This window comes from Sciurus vulgaris (assembly GCF_902686455.1).
Source record: "Sciurus vulgaris genome assembly, chromosome: 5".
Lineage (NCBI taxonomy): Eukaryota > Metazoa > Chordata > Mammalia > Rodentia > Sciuridae > Sciurus > Sciurus vulgaris.
The window spans coordinates 73,181,891-73,200,936 of NC_136465.1; the positions used below are offsets into that span (position 1 = coordinate 73,181,891).

Below are 19,046 nucleotides of genomic sequence, written 5' to 3' on the forward strand. Positions count from 1 at the left end.
GGACTTTTCAGCATCTAGAACAGTAAGAAATAAATTTATTTTCTTTATAAATTACCCAGTCTCTGGCATTTTGTTAAAGCAAATGGACTGAGACATTGTGCTTTCATTTTAATATGAGAAAATCATTGTCTAAACAATGCCATGATGATTTACTCCCCTGTTGTCTTCTAGTAGTTTTACAGTTTAGTTACTACATTTGTATCTATTAGTGAACTGTTCACTAGACCCATTAACATTGGGTTAATGTTTTTATAGGATATGAAGAAAGGGTTCAACTTCATTCTTTTGCATATGGCTATCCAGTTGTTCCTGAATCATTTCCCCATTTCTTTATCTATTTCTTGGCACCCTTGTTGAAACTCAAGAATCCACTTCTGGAATCTCAATTCTATTGATTGATCTATTTGTCTATTCATATGCCAATATGTGATAACATTGTGGTATGTTCGGTTGAAATCAGGAAGTGTGAGTTAAGTTGTATTTATTAGAAAATATTTATATTTGCTGCTTTAAATTATGTTAAATTCAACATCTAACCATCTTAAGATCAGTTTTATTGATTGCTTCATCTTTTTATTCCTATTTTTATGGTATATATTTAAGGTGTACAACATGATATTTTGATATACATATACATAGTGAAGATATTAGTAGAGACAAGCAAACCTACAAATCCATCATCTCAAATAATGACCTTTTTTGTAGTAAGAGTACCTAAAATCTACTCTCTGAGCACATTTCCAATACATAAAATAACATTACTAACTACAATAATTGCACTGTACAATAGATCTCACACTTACTCATCCCAGATAACTATATCCTTATGCCCTTTGATCTATAGTTCCCCATTTCCCTCACACTACCCCCCTCACCTAGTAACCACTTTTCTGTTCTGTTTCTATGTGCTGAACCTTATTTTATTTTTTTAATCCCACATATAAGTGAGATTGTACAGTATTTCTTTCTTTGTCTAGTTTATTCATATTGCATAATGCCCTCTAAATTCATCCATGATGTTGTGAATGGCTGTCCTTTTTAAGATTGACTAATAGTCCTTTGTTGTGTGCAAGTGCATATACATACATCACAATTTCTTTGTTCATCCATTGATGGACACTTAGATTGTGTTCATGTTGTGATTATTGTGAGTAATGCTGCAGTGAATGCGGGAATGTAGATGTATTTATGGGGCGATGATTTTATTTTCTTGGCAATGCACCCAGAAGAAGCATTGCTGGCTGGTATGACAGTCCTATTTTTAATTTCTTTAGCAACTTCCATACTGTTTTCTACAGTGACTGCACCACCCTACATTCCCACTGAAAGCATAGCAGGTTTCCCCTTTCTTCACACCCTCACAAACATTTGCTATCTCATTAGCCATCCTAACAGGTGTAAGTGGTATCTCATTGTGGTTTTTGATTTACATTTCCCTGAGTACTAATGATGCTGAGCAACTTTTTGCCTCCCTGTTGTCCACTTTTACATCTTCTTTGGACAAATATCTATTCGAGAGACATTTTTCTCTTTTGAATCAGGTAATTTGGGGCTGTTTTGCTATTGAGTTGCGTGAGTTCTTCATTTATTTTGTACACTAATATCTTAGCTGATATACAATTCACAAATATTTTCTTCATCTCTGTTGGCTGCCTTTCCATTCTGCCTATTGTTTCCTTTGTCTCTTTTTCATGGGTTATTTATTCTTATTACTTTTCAGGTCTACTGAATTTTATGGTATGCTGGATATTGTGAATGATACAATATTCTTTCCATATCAAGAGGATTAAAACAAAAATTTAAAATTTCTAGTGACCAGTTTAAATACCAGCTGGTTGTTTTGCACTTATAGGGTGTTGTGTGGAAAATTCAAGGTATTTTCTAAGACTTTCAAATTTGATAGCGTTCAACCTCTCTTCCCTATTGATCTTTAGGTGCTTGAACTTAGTGCTATTTAGGGCAAGTCTAGAGTAAATTTCTCTCTAGTGCATGATTCTTACTCCTAAAATGGGGCCCTGAAGTCTCAACTGCATGCCTGGAATGTCAGGACATACTAACAAGGTCTTCTCACTCTGGCTGGGATGTAAGTGAAACATTCACCAGTCATATTTAATCTATAGCATTTCTGTTCTGATCTGTCTTATAGAAACTTCTCTCCACCAAATCCCATATATCTCATGCTATGCATGTGAAGTCTCACTCTTAGACAAGGACTTGTGGGGTCCCCACAGAGACCTTTGGAGACCTTTGTTGATGCAGATTCCTCCTCTCTGTGCCCTTCCCCACAATTTACAACCAAAATTGGATCTCTGCCTCCTCCATTCAATGTCCTTCTTCTATTTGGAATCCCGATCCCTGGATGCCAGTCAATGACCTGTCCCCTTGGAGCTAGTTTGTGAGTTTCTGTTCTCTTTAGATTTCACCTCTGTGCTGGTGGTTGTGCAGTGCTTGAAAATGATAGATTCATCTATTTTGTCCGGTTATAGTTTGTGGCAGAATGCCCACTCTATTACCAGTTATTCCATCATTACTAGAAGCAGAAGTTCTTACCAATCAGGTTTTCAATCAGGCATTTTGTGAGCATAGAGCTCCAGATGTAGATTATTGCCATGGGCCAGAGTGATACCCACTAGTATTCATTCAAAACTGATCCTCTAGGATGGAGGTGTATCTCAGTGATACTGCATTGGTTGAGCATGTTCAAGGCCCTGGGTTTGATCCCCAACAGAGAAAAAAAAATGAGTTCTCTTACTTTGAAAAAGAAACGCTTTTATTATTTTTAAAGAGAAGATAAGATTCCCAACCTTAATTCTGGTCCCAAGGGAGAGTAAACAATGAGAGCACCTGCAGACACACCGAAAACTTTTTTCTTTAAAAACAATATTGTGGCTTGGGAGGCTGAGGTGGGAGGATCGCAAGTTTAAAACCAGCTTCAGCACCTTAGCAAGGCCCTAAACAATTCAATGAGACCCAGTCTCTAAATAAAATTCAAAAAGAGGTTGGGGATGTGACTCAGTGTTTGAGTGCCCTGAATTGAATCCCTTGGTACCAACAAGGAACAACAACAACAATGTTGTTTCCTCAAGAATATGAAAACAACATAATCATAGCTCTAGAATCAATACCACAAAGCACAGGAGAGAGGACTTTGCCAGAAATCTCTCTGCTCATCTTTTCACCTTTTCAATCTTCATCCATCCAGTCACTGAGCACCTACTATGGGCCAGCCTATGGTGAAGGTTAAAGTGAAGTGATATCCAGTACCTGCCTTTGAGCATTCCTCCCAACCTAGAGGGTGCAAAAGTATGAGGGGATGTCATAAGTCTGTCAGAGGGGATGTCAGAGTCTGTCATAAGTCTTCTGGGAGAAATTAGGGGAAGGGCCTGTTGAGTAAGACTCTAAAGTAAGGCATTTGACATGGATGATACCCCAGGGGACTGAGTTACTGTATTTGTAAGTAGAATTACTTATTATTCACATTGATAGTGAGGGATACTATACAAGTTAGAATAATGCTCAGCTAGCTGATATAACAAATAGACTGAGACATAAAGAATGAGTAAGACATAGCAATGTTCGCTTCTTGCTAAATAGTCCAGGGTTGGTTAAGATGTTGGTAGAATAGCTCTTTTCCATATGCCTTTTCAGGAACCCTGGGTGATAGAGGCTCTGCCAATTTCAACTGTGGTTTCCACAGCAGCTCTGAGAGTTATCATTCCAGTTATCTGAGAGGGAGAAAGAGCATGGAGGTACAGGTAAGGAGGGCTTCTATGGGCCAGGCCTAGAAGTGGTACAATCACTCTGCTCACATTCTGCTAGATATAGAATTCAGTCTTGTGGCCATAGCAAATTGCAAGGGAATCTAGGAAATATACTCTGTGTGTTTGGAAAAACAAGGAGGACCTGGGATTTTGATGAGCATTTCCAAAGCATATGTCATAAAGATCTATCAAAAATGATAAGTTTAGTGTGGCATATTCACACTTAATTATACATTAAAGTTACAAATTTACACATTTGTCTCCCTAAGTAGGCTCTGAGAACTTCAAATTTCAGAACCCAAGACAAGGTGGGGTTGTGATAATTGCTTTTTAAATGGTTTTTGAATGAATGAATGGATGGATGGATGGATGATGAATGAATAGTTTGGATCTTAAATGTCTCCCAAAGGCCCATGTGCTTGGTCCTCAGCCCATGCTGCTGTTGGGAGGTGGTAGAATCTTTAAGAGGGGTGGCATAGTGGGAAGTCTTTAGGTCACTGGGGCATCCTCTTGAAAGGAATCATGGTACCTCAACCCCTTCCTTGTCCTTTCTTTTGATTCCTGGTCATGAGAAAAGCAGTTTTGCTCCATTCACAAACCCCTGCCATGAAGTGCTACTTCACCACAGACAAAGCAATGGGGCCAACTGATCGTGGACTGGGAACTCCATGCCATGGGGAAAAATAAAACTTTTCTTCTTGTAATTGATTATTTCTGGTATTCTGTTGTAATAACAGAAAATTGACAAACATAAATGGTGAGTTTGCAGGACAGTAGTTGGCCAACAGATTTAGTTGCTTCTTGAGGTTCTTCCTAGAATGTCACATATCTGTGGTGTCAGTTTGGAAAAAGTTGCTTGCCTTTCTGTTTGTTATGGCAGGTGGACCTGCCTTCAGGGCATTATAAACTGTACCAAATCATGATACTTAACATTAGAATTTACTTGGATTGTGTGGAACTCATTCCTACCCCTCTGATTCTTATGCTGGTGCTGTGTTCAAGGCTCTAATGTGTATTTTAGAAGTTGGGGAGCCAAGCTGAAGCTATGAAGTGGAAGGTTCTACCCCTGCTTGAGATGCACACCACTTCTACAGCCAGGAAACCAAAGTACATTCCTGGGTTACCAGGCATGGTAGCTTCTCCTTCTCCAATGACAGGCTTCTGTTGCTCCTGGATTCATATAAAACTGAAATAACATACAACTTCACACCTATGAGGATGGCTGTAATCCAAAAGATGAACAATAACAAATACTGTTGAAACTGTGAAGCAATTGGAAACCTTATAAATTGTTAGCAGGAATGTAAAATGGTACAGCAACTTTAGAAAGTACTCCAACAGTTACCATATGACCCAGCAATTTTTCTCCTGGATATAGACTCAAGAAAAAATAAGAGAAATAAAAACAGGCACACACACAAAAAAATGTACAAAAGAATTCTAGCAGCATCATTCATAGTAGTCAGAAAGTAGAAAACCGAATTTTTATCAGCTGATAACTGAATAAACAAAACAGTATATCTTTACAAGGGAATATTTTCCAGTCATAAGAAGGAATGAAGTACTGATACATGTTACAATTATGGCTGAACTTTAAAATCATTTCCCTAAGTAAAAGATCCAGACACAAAATGTCACATGGTATATGGTTCCACTTACATAAAATGTCCAGAATAGACAAATATACAGGAAAGTTTATTAGTGGTTGCCAGGGATTAGGGAGACACAAGAAAGGTTAGTGACTGCCAGCAAGTATGAATTTTCCTTTAGAATATGAAAATGTTCTAAAATTAGATTGTGGAGATAAGTGTACAACTCTGTGATTATACTAAAAATCACTAAATTGTATTATACTTAACAGGTGAATTTTATGATGTGTGGATTATGTTAATAAAACTAGTATTTTAAAAATTGGAATTCCTAGAACTGAAAATTACAATGGCTAACAAAAAAAAAATGCATTGGATGGACTTAACAGCAAACTGGTAGAGGCAGAAAAAGTATCCACAAAGTTAAAGAAAGATCAACAGAAATTATTTAATCCAGAGAATAGAAAGCTAAAGATTGGAAAAAATTTAACTGAGCCTCAGGAACTACTGGAACAATATCAAACAGTCTAGCATACATGTGACTGGAGTTCCAGGAAAAGAAGAGAATGAAAATAGGACAGAAAAATTGTTGAAGGACTATTGGCTGAAATGTGATAAAATACAATAACTTTCAGATTCAGGAAGTTTAATCAACTCAAGTGAAAAAAAAAATACAAAAGAAAACCACACCTAAGGGAAGGTACTAGGGCATGAAACTAATCAAATAGTTATGTGCATGTACAAATGTGTCACAACATATCCCACTGTTGTGTATAATTATAATGTGCCAATTTAAGTTAATTTTTAAAAAAGTCACACATAAGTACATCATAGTCAAACTACTGAAAACCAAAATTGAAAATAAAAGCTTGAAAGCTACCAATTTAGAAAGACAGCACACATGAATAAAATAATAAAATACGAGTTAAGGATAGTTTCCTATCAAAACAGTAAAGACCTAGTGAAAGAGTCCTAGAGTGCTGAAAGAAAAAAAAAAACTGCAAGCCATTAATCTATATCCAAGGATAATATCCTTCAAAAGAGATGTTAACATGAAGACATAAGCTGAAAGGATTTGTCATCAGCAGAAATGCACCTCAAGAAATACTAAAGGATGTTCTTCAGGCTGAAGGGAAATGATGACAGATGAATGTGGATAAGAACAGTCTCTGATGGAAGTGTCATGAAAAAGATTGACAGAGACTGTTCTAAATGGACTACTAAATGGTTTTCTACACACCATAAGCTATTTCTTTTCCAATCAGAGGTTCAACTCATTAATTTGTTAGGATATGAATCTAATGGTCTGCAAACATATATTTAAAAAAAAACACAGGCCAGAAAAGAATAAAAATGTCTCTTTTCAAAAACTGGAAGCAATATCATAAATAATTTTGAGTAAACAATACTATTAATAAAACTACAACTCATTATGTTGGGCAATGTCTTACATTCTCCTTAAAGTTTAATGTCAATCAACTAGTCTCCTTTTATAAGACAAATGAGAACCATGTAACTTATTTCTTTTCTGAGCTGGCTGTCAGAAAACTCACAGATAATTTTTTCTCAATTAGCAGCTGTTTTTAGTTTAAGTTTTCTGATATAACAATATGCTCCCAAGCCTGCTTGGACTTGATCCCACTAAATAAACCAACCATGATGATTCCAGGGTGGAAATAATGTCAAGGCACAGCCTTACTTAGAATATGACCACAGCATTTAACTAACATCCTTGCAAAATTAATATCTCCCCATAGAGTCTCAGTTCCACCCACACTTCCCATTCTGAATTACTGGCTTTTATAGTCCTCCTAATGACTCCACATAAATAGAACAAAAACAACAAGGTGAATTGCTGGGGGAAATATGAGGTCTAGGGTCAGATCCAAGTTTGAATTCTGGCTTCATCCTTCAGTGATTGACACATGAAAACAAACACATTTCTTAACCTTTCTAAACATCAAGTTTCTTTTCTCTGAATTGTGCATAATACTGATTCCCACAGTTATGATGAAGCACAAATACCTAGCAGAGTTTAGTACGTAACAGATGCTTGATAAATAATAGCCTTCCCTTTGCCTTTAATGCCAAGAACATATGACCTGAGCTACAAATTCATGTACATGGTCTGGCTCATTCTTACCACTCATTCTCTTGGTCACTCTGCCCAGCCACTTGGCTTCTCACTATTCCTTGGACAGCTCATGCACTTTCCTGTCATCTTGGAATCCTGGAATCTTTCACCTATACTTCTTTTGCCAGATCATACTCCAGATATCCACATCATTTATTTCTTCATTTAATACAATCTTCATTCAAAATCATCTCCTTAGAGAGAACTAATCAACTTGTCAAAAATACAGATGGATTCTATTTCATCCTAGATTCCCAACTCTAGCAGTCAAATTTCTGTTCTCCATGTGTTCTAGGCCCAAATGCCTCTTGCCCTCTAATCTTACCCTGCAATAAAAGACAAAGAGAAGACACACATAGAAAGGAATATAAAACCTGAGTTAGTTCCTGCCTCCTCTCACAACCTCTTCAGTTAGCAAACAAAATGGCCCCAGGGCACAAAGAGGAAACTCAGAGCAGAAGAGGTTGTGGGAAAGGACCTCATCAGGGCCTTAGCTCCCAAAATGACAGTGTATGGCAAGACAGTGAGAGAAGCAACAGACCCTGATGACCAGCAGCTGGGGCACAGTGACAGAAAGGCTAGGCAAGGCTCTGATGTCTGTTCCCAAGGAAAAAACGCAGACAGGTGGAGGGATGAAGAGTATTAGAATCTTCTGGAAGAGCTCTCCCACCTTGCCTGATAGCCTCACTACACCTGCCACTTGCCTTTGGGCTGAGATCTGACCTTGTTCAATGGGACCTCCTGCCCCAGGCCAGTGTCCACGTGGTCCCTAGGAGTATCACATATGCTAACAAAAGCATCAGGAATATCACTGACACCTACCCTCTGTTCATTGTCCTTTCCAAAAAAGTGAGCATCTCCCTACTTCATTGCTCTCTCAAGAATTATCAGAAACAAGACACTCAACAAAATCCCACTCCAGATAAGGTGAGCCCTGATCAAATGTATCTGTCTATTCAGCGTAATTTCAAAAGTGCAAAATAATATCCTGATCCCCAAATTCATTTCAATCTACTTTTCTTCCAAGAAACATCTCTGGGCAAGCAATTCTTGTGTTTCCCATACCTGGTGGAAAATGACTAATAGTGAAGCCCTTCCTAAAGGCGGGTTTGACTAAGGACTGGATCTCTAGGAAGTCTCTATCTTCACCAATCTGCTACTGAATTAAGCCTGGCTAGTTTTTCACTTACCCTCAGACACTCTAAGCAAGCGTCCCAAGAACTGTAACAAACAGAGGCAAAATTACTGAGATAGGAATGGGGAACAAATCCCTGAGAAGTAGCCACACTAATCCCCCGCCTCTTGTCCTCCCTTCCCTCTCCAAGATAAGCATGAGTCTCGGGAACTGTACAGGTGTCCCTCATCTTCCCTGCCGTGGAGAAAAGGGGTCGGCTTCTCGCACCACCCTGTCTAGATTCTCTTGTGGTAACAAATTCCCAAGGCTAAGAGTTCCATTCCTTCGTCCCCTCCCTCCTAGAACTCGCTGAATGCTCAAGACCAGGGTCCCCGACTGGGGAAACTCACCGCGCAACCCCTGGGTAGCCATGGCGCGGACTCATGGGAGGCAAAACCCGACTGGCCCGCGGCCCGCGGCAGCCTTAGCTTCTGGACAGGCTTAAACCGCCGCGGGGCTAATTCCATCGCGGCTCAGCTCTCTCTGGACGTGCCCGCCCCTTGCCTGCTGCCGCCTCCGCCTCTCCCTCCACCCTTCCCGGGTCACCTGGCCCTGCGCAGCGCAAGTCTGAGCCCTCTCTCTCCCCACTGCGCGGTGGGCTCACCACCGCGTGATCTGGGATCCCGGCGTGGAAAGAGGAGTGCAGTCCCGCGGTGGGGTTGGGTCGGGGACACGCTCAGGTTAGTGAAGCTGAGGGGCAAGACTACATGCTGCCTGTGCTTCTAGACCCAAGGGGGCGTTTTGCAACCTGGTTTGGCATGGGAAAATTCAGCCAGATTATCTCATGAACTGTCCGGTTGATTAGTTTCCAATCCTGCCAGTAAAGCCTCCTTCCAGCAGCCCCAAGGGTTGTCCAGGGATAACCCGGGACGAGAATGAGAGCCGCCCCCTGAACGTAGTGGGTCCCGGTTGCACACCTGTCCTCACTCTACCTCGCCACCAGCTGTCCTCGTTTTTCTCTAGATTAAAGAAGGAAGAAATTGAGCCGGAGACAGGGAGTAGGTGTACCTGGGACATGCAGAACAAGAAAAGGGGTGAGGAGAGGCAGGGGAAAGGATAGGTTTTATGAGAGTTTCTCCGTGGTATCTAGGACGGGATTAAGGAGGATTGTGAAGACTGATCATGGGATTTCCATTCCAAGGAAACAAAAGGTGTGCCATCTCCCTGGAATGTTCTAAGTACCTGACCATAGGCTGAGGGGTAGAAAAGGAGAATCTGCAAGATACTCAGAGGTAAAACTAATTTGTTAATATCACCAGTCCCAGTCCTCAAAATTAAAAGGATTATGTTAGGGTCTAGTGTGCTATTTGTGATCATTGACAATAAGTCTAAAGAATTTTTCCTCCTGAACTGATAAGGTGGGCTGGTGATGAGAGCTCAGCACTTAATAAATGAGGAAACTGAGGTAGAAAATAGAAGGTACAACAATACAGAATGAATCAAGGGAAGAACTGAAGGAAACAAAAGGTATTATATCCCAACTCTGGGGGGCCTTTTGTTCACCCATTCCAAGTAATAAAGGCTGATATTCGTGTAGGAGTTTGTCTTTATCAAGCACACTTCTCAATGCTTTACCTAGAATAGTTATTTTAATCCTAAGTCTATGAGGTAATTACTGCATTATGCCCATTTTACAGATGAGGAGACTGCAGTATAAAAGGTCAATCCACTTGCCTCTAAAAGGTGTGTTAAGTTCCAAAGTCGGCAGCCTGCTCCAGCATCCCAGGTCCTAACACTTTTCTATTTAAATTCTCTCTCCCAGACAATACCCTTTTCCTGTTTACTTCCAGGGATGCTTCTCCAAACTGTTTCAATCTCTAAAGGATGGGAACTGTTTCTACCATTGCTCCTTTATCCATTCCTTTTCTTCTCTCCTCCTAGTCCCTGTAAACTTCTTTCTTGAGACTCCCTCTAAAACAGCTTAGGGGACTGTTATCTCATTTGGTCTAATGGTGAGCATAAAAGAGGGTCCTTTCTAAAAGCTGCTTTGGCCTTTATTCTTGACAGTGAAATGTCATGTCAGTGCCTATGAGAGGTTCAGGCCATCAAAGCACAGGCCAATGAAAAACTGACAACCTCTGCTGGAAAGACAGCTCCCTGCCAAGCTTCTCTGTGGCAGATGCCTCCAATAATACCCTGTCCCCAGGTAAAGTGTTAGGCGATCAGTCAGAAGAATGACAGCTAATTCCATGGATCTAGTTTCCTCCTGAGAGAGAACTTAGAAGCTTCTCAAAGTTGGGGGGCCGAGGGATGGGTGGAGAGATGACAACCTTTGAATTATTGAGTAGTTATACAAAACTTATATCCATTCTTCCTTCCCTCTGCCCCATTAAACTCCCCACCAAATCTACTCAGCACAATCTTCCACTTCCCTGTAACAGTTTCTCTTGAGGTTAGTCCCAGGCAGTAACAGAAGTGGCAGAAACCTAGGAATGCAACAGTCACTAGTTCCCATGATAACAAGGAAAGAATCTTCAAGCAGCAGGGATCAAGATCATGTGTCTCTGGTGGAGTGGTCTGGGAATTCTTGTCTAGATGTCAGAGTACTGGGTTCTGAACCGGGCCCTGTCATTCAGCAATTGTGTGACCTTTGGAAAGCCACTTGAGTTCTCTGAGCTGTTTTCTTCATTTGTACAGCTGTGGAGGAAGGACCATGGGTTAGATGATATCTAAATCCTTTCAGCTCCAACATTCAGTACTTTCCATGAGTTGAGTCTCTCTTGTGTTGATTTGGAATGAAACTAACTTTTCCATCAAATTTCTGGGGCACGCCCGGGATGTCCCTTCATTCTCCTGGGCAACCTTTCCCTGACTGGAGTCTCCACCATCTTGCCAGCATGCACATGTAAACTTTTTCTTCATACTTTTAAGGAAGGACAATCTCTCACTGAGAGTACCAATACTAGAAAGTGATTTGGGAGCTAAGTGATATTCAGTGTCATGTACAGGTCTTCCCACTAAGGATATCTGGGGCACATGGGATGTTGACATTAAACAAAAGCATTTTCAGCCCTCAGAATGAAGGAAATCCTAATTTTTATTGTTGATGTTAAAGTCACTTATTCCTACTTTGAGACTTGATTTCTCTAATTTTATTCTTGTCTCTTCTTAAATTAGAACAATGTGCAATTATATAAGGACTTTCAGGTTTTATTTTAGACAGTTTTTTTATCCTCACAAACCCATGAGTGAGATCACCACTCCAGTTTTCCAGATGAAGAAACTAAGTCTGAGAACCATTAATGGCTTATTTGAAGCCACACAGGTGAATAAGGGCCATGTGTGGAGCCCAGTTGTGCCCCCAAGTCTGGGACTTATCTGCTGTGGTTGAGCATCATTGGATCATTGGACCATGCCCCTACCCCTGTCAGCACCAGGGTTCCAGGTAGCCTCAGTCCTCAGCAGCTCCCCTTCACCAGAGATCACTAAGGGCACACAGGAACTTTGTCACACCTATTCAAACATTTCCACAATGCCAGCTACACTGACAATAGTCATATCTATCTTGGCAGAAATCTGATCCCAGGGCCCACCCCTCTCCTATGCCCAGAAGTCCCTCAACTCAGAGATTTGAGAACTCAGTGTTTCTAAGCAAACCCCTTTCACTTCAGGCCACTGGGTTGAGTTTCAAAAGAGGCCTCCCCTACACTGTGCCCTCCCCACCCCATGGAGGCAGAGATACCACTCATTCCCAGAGGTTAGCAGTCCCTCCCATGGACACTGGGGCTGCAGTGTTTGAAGATGGGCCTCTGCTTTCTCCCTCAGAACTAGTCTCAGAACTCAGTACTAGCCTACAGTTGCCATCTCAGGTTTACAAACAGTGTACCACCAGCCTTGTGCAGGATGAGAGCTTGGCTTTTATTGTGGGCCCAAGAGGGTACAAGAGCAGTAGTACAGAGGACTGAGCAGCACTTTGGCTGGCCGTGCCAAGGTGGGCAGCAGCAGGCATCCATGGCAGCTGCAGCAAGCCTCACTTGCTGCACTTCCGGGGCGAGCACCTGCACTGCCTAGCGTTGAGGACCTCATGGTACACAACAGAGCCATTGGTGCAGAGCAGGGGCACCTGCATGGGCTCTGTCCATGTGGGTGAGCAGCAGGAGCACTGGTCCTGCACATCCTCCGTGTCGATGGAGTACACGGCTTTGCTGGCACATTTGCCCTGCAAGGGAGCAGAGAGGCAGGACATCACCAGGCTGGAGAAGTCTGAGGTAGCAGAACTAGGAGCAGCCCATGTCCTCCCCTTACTCATCCAAGCAAGGCAGGTCATGCCTTATCCAGACACACCCAGGACAGCTAGGCAATTTTTAAAAGAAGATCTCAGGGAAGTCTGATATTTCCTCTATCCTATGTATACACACAAATCCTTCTAGCTGCAGTGTCTATGCATTGATCTTTAGGAAATGTAGCTCCAATCTGCATTAGAAAAAGCTCTTCATTCTCTTTAAAGAACTTGGGTCTTTCTTCTGTGATCAAAAGTTCCTAGTTACTTAATAAAACATTTACTTAAGAAACACTTCCAGTTCCTTTCCCCTCTCCTTGTGGTTTTTCTAGATCCTTCTAGTAAGTAACTGAAGAGACATGTCTTCATCCTAGTTCAAACAAGGAGACTCAGCCCTCCCCACCGGGCCTCAGCAAAGTCAGAGAGCCTTACCTGGCAGTAATGAATGTCCACTTCCTCTTGAGACTTACAGTCCCCCACTTTGACATACTGCACCCTGGCAGTGATTTCTTTGCAGTCAGGCTCCTCACCTGTAAGACAGGTGAGAGAAAGAGCTAGGGAACTGGCTGGGGTTCTGTAGAACACTCTTCAGCCAAAGTGCCCTCAATGACCTGGAAATAGACCTATTTCACAGTCAACAAATAACCAAATCCAGCTGCAGGGAGGAGAATTATGTTATCCTGATTCACCTCTGTTGCTCCTGGCCCTTTAAATTCAGAGATACAATTATTGCTGGATCTAATTCATTTAATAGTACAATTTAATTGCAGAAGGAGCCTAGATACACTGTAATATGGTGGTGTAGATGGATAAGACTTGCTTTAATATAATTGTAGACTCAAAAAATATAATGACTGGAGCAGTACTCTCATGCTATAATTATGTCTACATGCTAATGGACAATGAAATAACCAATAAATAGAATGATATTAATTGATGGGTTGATATTAAATCCATGCCTGCCTTTGGGCCAGAGGAAAGGCAAATGTCATGACCATTTAAGGGACTCGCTGCCTCTGTGGGGGCTAAGAAAATCCCAAGGAGCCTTCATGGAGTCCTCTTTTTGGGTACCACTATATACAGGATGCCTACATGGGTTCTCTTACATGCAAGGGTTAGTGGCATTCAAATTGAAACTCTACTTGACCCACTGAGAATATTAAGAGTTAATGCCAGCTCACTATTCCCATCAGAATAAAGGGATGTTTCCATCCCGGGATGGCTCCAAATCTAAGGCAACCCTAACTACACATTAGCCTGCTTCCCAACTTCTCAATAATTTCATTTTAAAGGGAAAACTTGCCAACTATATGAACAGGATGAATAAGGAAAACATATTTGGGCAAAAGTGTAATTTTTTTTCCTATGGATATAACTCCCTGACACTGGTTTGTTTTCCTTTCCTTATGGATTTCTTGAAGCCTCCTGAACACATCAACCAACAAAGGTTCCTTGTTGCTGGTTTGGTAGATAACAGCCTCCTAACCAAATTCCACATGCAGTATGGACAGACTTCATCTTCCCTGGTTTCCTGACTTCAGTTCTTGAACTATTCAGCGGGGATTGTAGAAAGAAATGCTTTCAGAGTGTCTTTCCTCAATCTGTGATTTGGTTGCAGCAATTACAGGGGCTGTCAGAGTAAGCCATCAAGAAAAGGAGGAATGATTGAATAATGAAGGTATTCACATTTTCACTCTGCTTATCGCTGCCTGAAAGTAAGCATGGGCCTATGAATTCAAAACAAAATAAAAACTAAAAATAAAAGACATTAGTCCAGGCAAGTTAATTCTAAGCTACTCGTTTTCATGAACATAAGAATGTGTGTGAATTAAAGTATCTGATATATATCTCCAAAACTGTAGCTGTGTGTGATTAGAGCCAATCAGTGTGACATAACTGCAAGGTCAACAGAAACCATGAGTGAAGAATAGGGGGTAATAAAGTTAGACCAGCCTTGTGAATCTTTGAGAGCAGGTGCAATGTTATCTGTAGCCCCTGTAACATGCAATGACTATCATTAGTCATCTGGTGGCTTCCCTTTCTCTCTAAGATAGCATCACATGCAATGAATAGATGTGTATAAAGTATCTGCTCTGTCAAGATCATGAATCAAGAGTGCCTGCTCAGGGAGCTTGCTGGAGAGAGAAGATGTTTTCTCATGGTTAGATCTAGGAGCAAAGACACATAAGTGGCTAGAGACAGTAAGGAGTTTTGAGGAAAGGTGGGAAGAGATTGCTCTGCAGATATTTGAAGGGGGACTACAGCAGGGGGCAGTCAAATAACACTCAGGGAGAGGAGGTAGTTCCCTGAGAGTTGTACACAATGATTGACAACCAAGAAATATCCTTCTGGAATAAAGCTCACTCCAAAGAACAGTCCCTGGACTTGGTCTAGCAAGTTCCAAAGGACAAACTTTCAGTAATGTACTCACATGTGTCACAGCAGGTGCCTGGAATTTTTATAATTTTCCCCTGAGAAGAGAGCAGAGTCACAGATTAGTTCATAGTGGAGAGTTTTCTGTTCACTCCAGATCAATTCCTAGCTCTGAACTCACAGCCCTGCGCTTATGTCCCCAGATGTAAACTGTGCTCTCCCATCACAAATGTGAACCCATAACCACTCTACCTGACCAAGAAGAATCAATTTTGATTATTTTGAATTTTTTTCCAACTGAGTTATCAGGAGGATCATTCCCAAAGAAACTGAAATTTATTTGATCTTTCACCTTCCTATTCAAGGATCACAGATTCAGCTTTCCTCAAGTGACAGATTAAAAAGAAAATCCTATACTGCAGAGAACTTTTTCTCTCCATCAGGCTTTAATTCTGTAATTTCATCGATTCTTAAAGTAGGTCAGAGGTCTGCCTTGGATGATGGGAATAAGAACTGGGTTGCATGCTGTTCAAAAGAACACTATTCTTAGAGTCAAAGATTGAGCTGGTTAAGACAAAAGCAGGGTCTGAGCTGCCATTACTCACTCCCTCAGCCAGACATTTGTGTTCATCAAAGGGCAGGCAGCCCGTGACTCTCTTCTCCCAGATGTACTCTCCTCTCTCATTGACCTTGCAGAAGTGACTATCACAGCCATCCTGGAGTGTCTCATCACGCTGAAAGGAAAGCAGGGGAGTGGGAAGAACAAATTCAAAGACAATGTTTGGGTTAAAAAGTCACTCCAAACCATAGTCTTTACTCCTCAAAGTTGCTGAAGCAATTTGGAGAACTAGGGAAGAAGGGTAAGACAATGTATATAAAATCCCCACACTCAGAATACAGACTAGAAATGGAGTCTCAGTTTTGCAACTTATTTTCTGTGAGCAGGGATGCATGAAGTGAAGAATTCTATTCTGACCATGCAAGTGATTCAATAATGGAGACTTAGCAAGAATGAACTTTCTAATTGATAAAGGAACAGGAGATGAGCCAGAGGCATCAACTCTCAGCCCCACCAACTAATTCCAGCTTTCATAGATCAGAATTGATTCACCCTGATTAACTGCATGATCTCAAAGACTCTCCAGGCTGTAGTAAACCTTGAAGATCCATCAACTCAGAGGGAAGGGAGCAGGGGGTGGGAAGAGGGAAAGGGATGGAGAGATACTGAAGGCTGATAGAACAAGATATATTCCATGCTTGTATAATTATGTCAGAATGGATTCTAGTGTCATGTATAACTAAAAATAAGAACCAATAAAAAATCCTAAAAAGTGGAAATCTTAAAGAACCATCAATTCCAAATCATGAGGCCATACACCAACTGCACTCTTGCCAAGCCGAGCAGCAAGATAGCTAAATCAAAGAGAAAATTCTTTGCCTTCTACAGGTCATCTATCTTTTCTTTATGAAATGAGAAAGTAGAAAAGAAGCCAATATTAAACCCAAATTAGTCCCTCCTTCTTAAAGAAAACAGCCCCAAATAGGAAAATAGATGGTGATGTGAGAGAGGACCAGATGGTGATATGACAGGGCCCCTGAGTCCAGCTTGCTCCTACCTTCAGCGTCATGATCTGTCCTCCTCTTAGCTGAATAGTGCAAGCCGCCGGCAAACACTTCCCACAGCATTCTCCTTGAGTCTTCTCTTCCCTGTAACCCTATATCCAGGATAGAAAGCCATCAGAGTTGATCTCCCCAGAAGATCCGAGTTATAATTAGACTTGCATTGCTGGCCTTTCATCTCCTATCCAACCATTCCACCCAAAGTTCTGAAAGTCAACTTTAACTAGCTTTTATCAGTTCTCAATCCCCCAGAGAGCATTTCTTCCCTTTATTTAAGTACATTTTGCTCAAATTTAGCAGTCTGACCTATAAGATCTCTCCCCTGAACTCCATACTTACACATTCAATTGTTTACTGGATGATTGTTTATCTTATTATTATCTCAAGACTTATTTCCAAAATGAAACTTAATTTTTTCTCCATATATCATCCTTGTCCAGTCTTCCTTATCTTGGAAGATGGTGTCATGAAATAGTTGCTCAAACTGGAAACACGGAAGTCATCCTTCACTCCTCTATTTTTCTCATCTCTCCCCACTCAATCATCACCCATTCTTGCCAAAACATGCATCTCAAACTATCCACTGCTTGTCATTACTAGTATCCTCTATCATCTCATCCAATCATCATCTTTCACTGGTCTCTGGTAGTAGTCTTAATTTGTCTTTGTACCTCCATTCTTGCCCCCTATTATAGGTCACTATACACCTGCTAGGATGACATTCTTAAGATATGTCTAGTCATGTCACTCTCCTGCTTAAAAACCTTTGGGTAGAGTTCTGATTCTAGTATAGTGGCACAGTAGCTTGTATTGAACTTAGCCTCCTTCAGATAACAATAGTAAACCATCAAACAATTTTTAAAGGCATTGGAGGATGACCAAAATCAGGGGCAAATAGTAGGCTATTTGATCCTTGAAAGAGGGAACCATAATGGACAGGAGTCATATTTAAATGGCTTTTCCCATCAGAGAAGTCTGTATGGCTCTGGGCAGCTGGAAATTATACTTGTATTTGTCTGAGAACTCAGAGGAAAGAGTTTGCAACTGCTAGAAGAGTTTGAAACTAAAGGGGGAAAAAATTTCAGAAAAGAGGAAGTCTGAAAGGGGAAAGCCCAAATCTGCATGTAAACTCCCCTCCAAACTCTGTCTTCTTAGTTATATATACAGGGAAACCTTCAATAATCCAGGAACTAAACAACAGCTGGACAGCTAAAAGACCTGAGTGTAAAAATCAGCTGCCACACACCACAGGGGAGAGACTGTCTGGAGTCCAAATTCTACCAGGTTGGAGAGGTTAGGTCAACATCTCAGGTTTCCATAGAAATTTCATCAATACCAGGCCTTAAGAGTAAAGATCATTCCTCAGGACTAAGATATTCGCCCTAGGACTAAGAGAAATGCTGAAATAGATCTCCCTAATGTAGTTTAAAAATCAAATCTCCTTTAGTTTTAAGTGAACCATCAAAACCTAACAACTTGCTGGAACCAAACTTCACATTCATTGTGGGAGAACTGTAGAAGTAAGTCTCTTCAATGTATCTCCTACCATGTCTAGTACATAGTAAAACATTTCATGCAAAGAGAGGTCGAAGATGGCAGATTCAAGGAAGGCTGCACTTTGAAGTTGCTCCATGACTTGGGGTTCAAACAACAGGAGTACTGCTTCTCAGCAAGGTGGGTGACAAGAGGGAATTTACAGAAATGCAAAATTGGACCATCAGAGACTCATAAGACCCAGGAATTCATGTGCTTTGAAAAGAAGAAGACAAGAAAGAATACATTGGAGTCAACTCAGCAGCACCAATTCACAGTAGAGGGAAGAGGAAACAGAAAAAGAGAGAAGCACAGTGGAAAAATTTGGCCCAGGAAAACCTGAAGAACAGGAAATCCGTCTTAACTTACCTGAACTAGAAGCTACACAATAAGTTGATGCTTAAGAAGTTCTCCATGTTTCTCAACTGGCAAACAGAGAGCTGAGGCAGGAGTCATCTAGAAGATGCCTGCTGTGGTATCCCAGGAGATCATAGCAAACACTGTAGTATCCCAGGATCATACTATTCCAGCTAGTGCCTACCATGTTCCTGAGGTATACCTGGTAAAATGTGACTGAAATAGGCACAAAGACTGTATCCTGGGATTTAAGTCAGAGATACAAAGGAAAGTACAACTTGCTTTC

At 41.1% G+C, this 19,046-nt stretch overlaps 1 protein-coding gene across 1 annotated transcript in view; it reads right to left on the minus strand.

The window, feature by feature from the left end:
* Positions 1-12,492: 12,492 nt before the first annotated feature.
* VWF (von Willebrand factor) overlaps positions 12,493-19,046 on the minus strand; it is a gene marked incomplete at its 5' end in the record, with an annotated part of 156,788 nt that continues 150,234 nt past the window's right edge. Inside the window, 5 exon segments of the mRNA XM_079142379.1 lie at positions 12,493-12,817; positions 13,310-13,407; positions 15,309-15,348; positions 15,856-15,984; positions 16,867-16,965. Coding sequence (XP_078998505.1) covers positions 12,629-12,817; positions 13,310-13,407; positions 15,309-15,348; positions 15,856-15,984; positions 16,867-16,965 — 555 coding nt within the window. The 3' untranslated portion in view covers positions 12,493-12,628.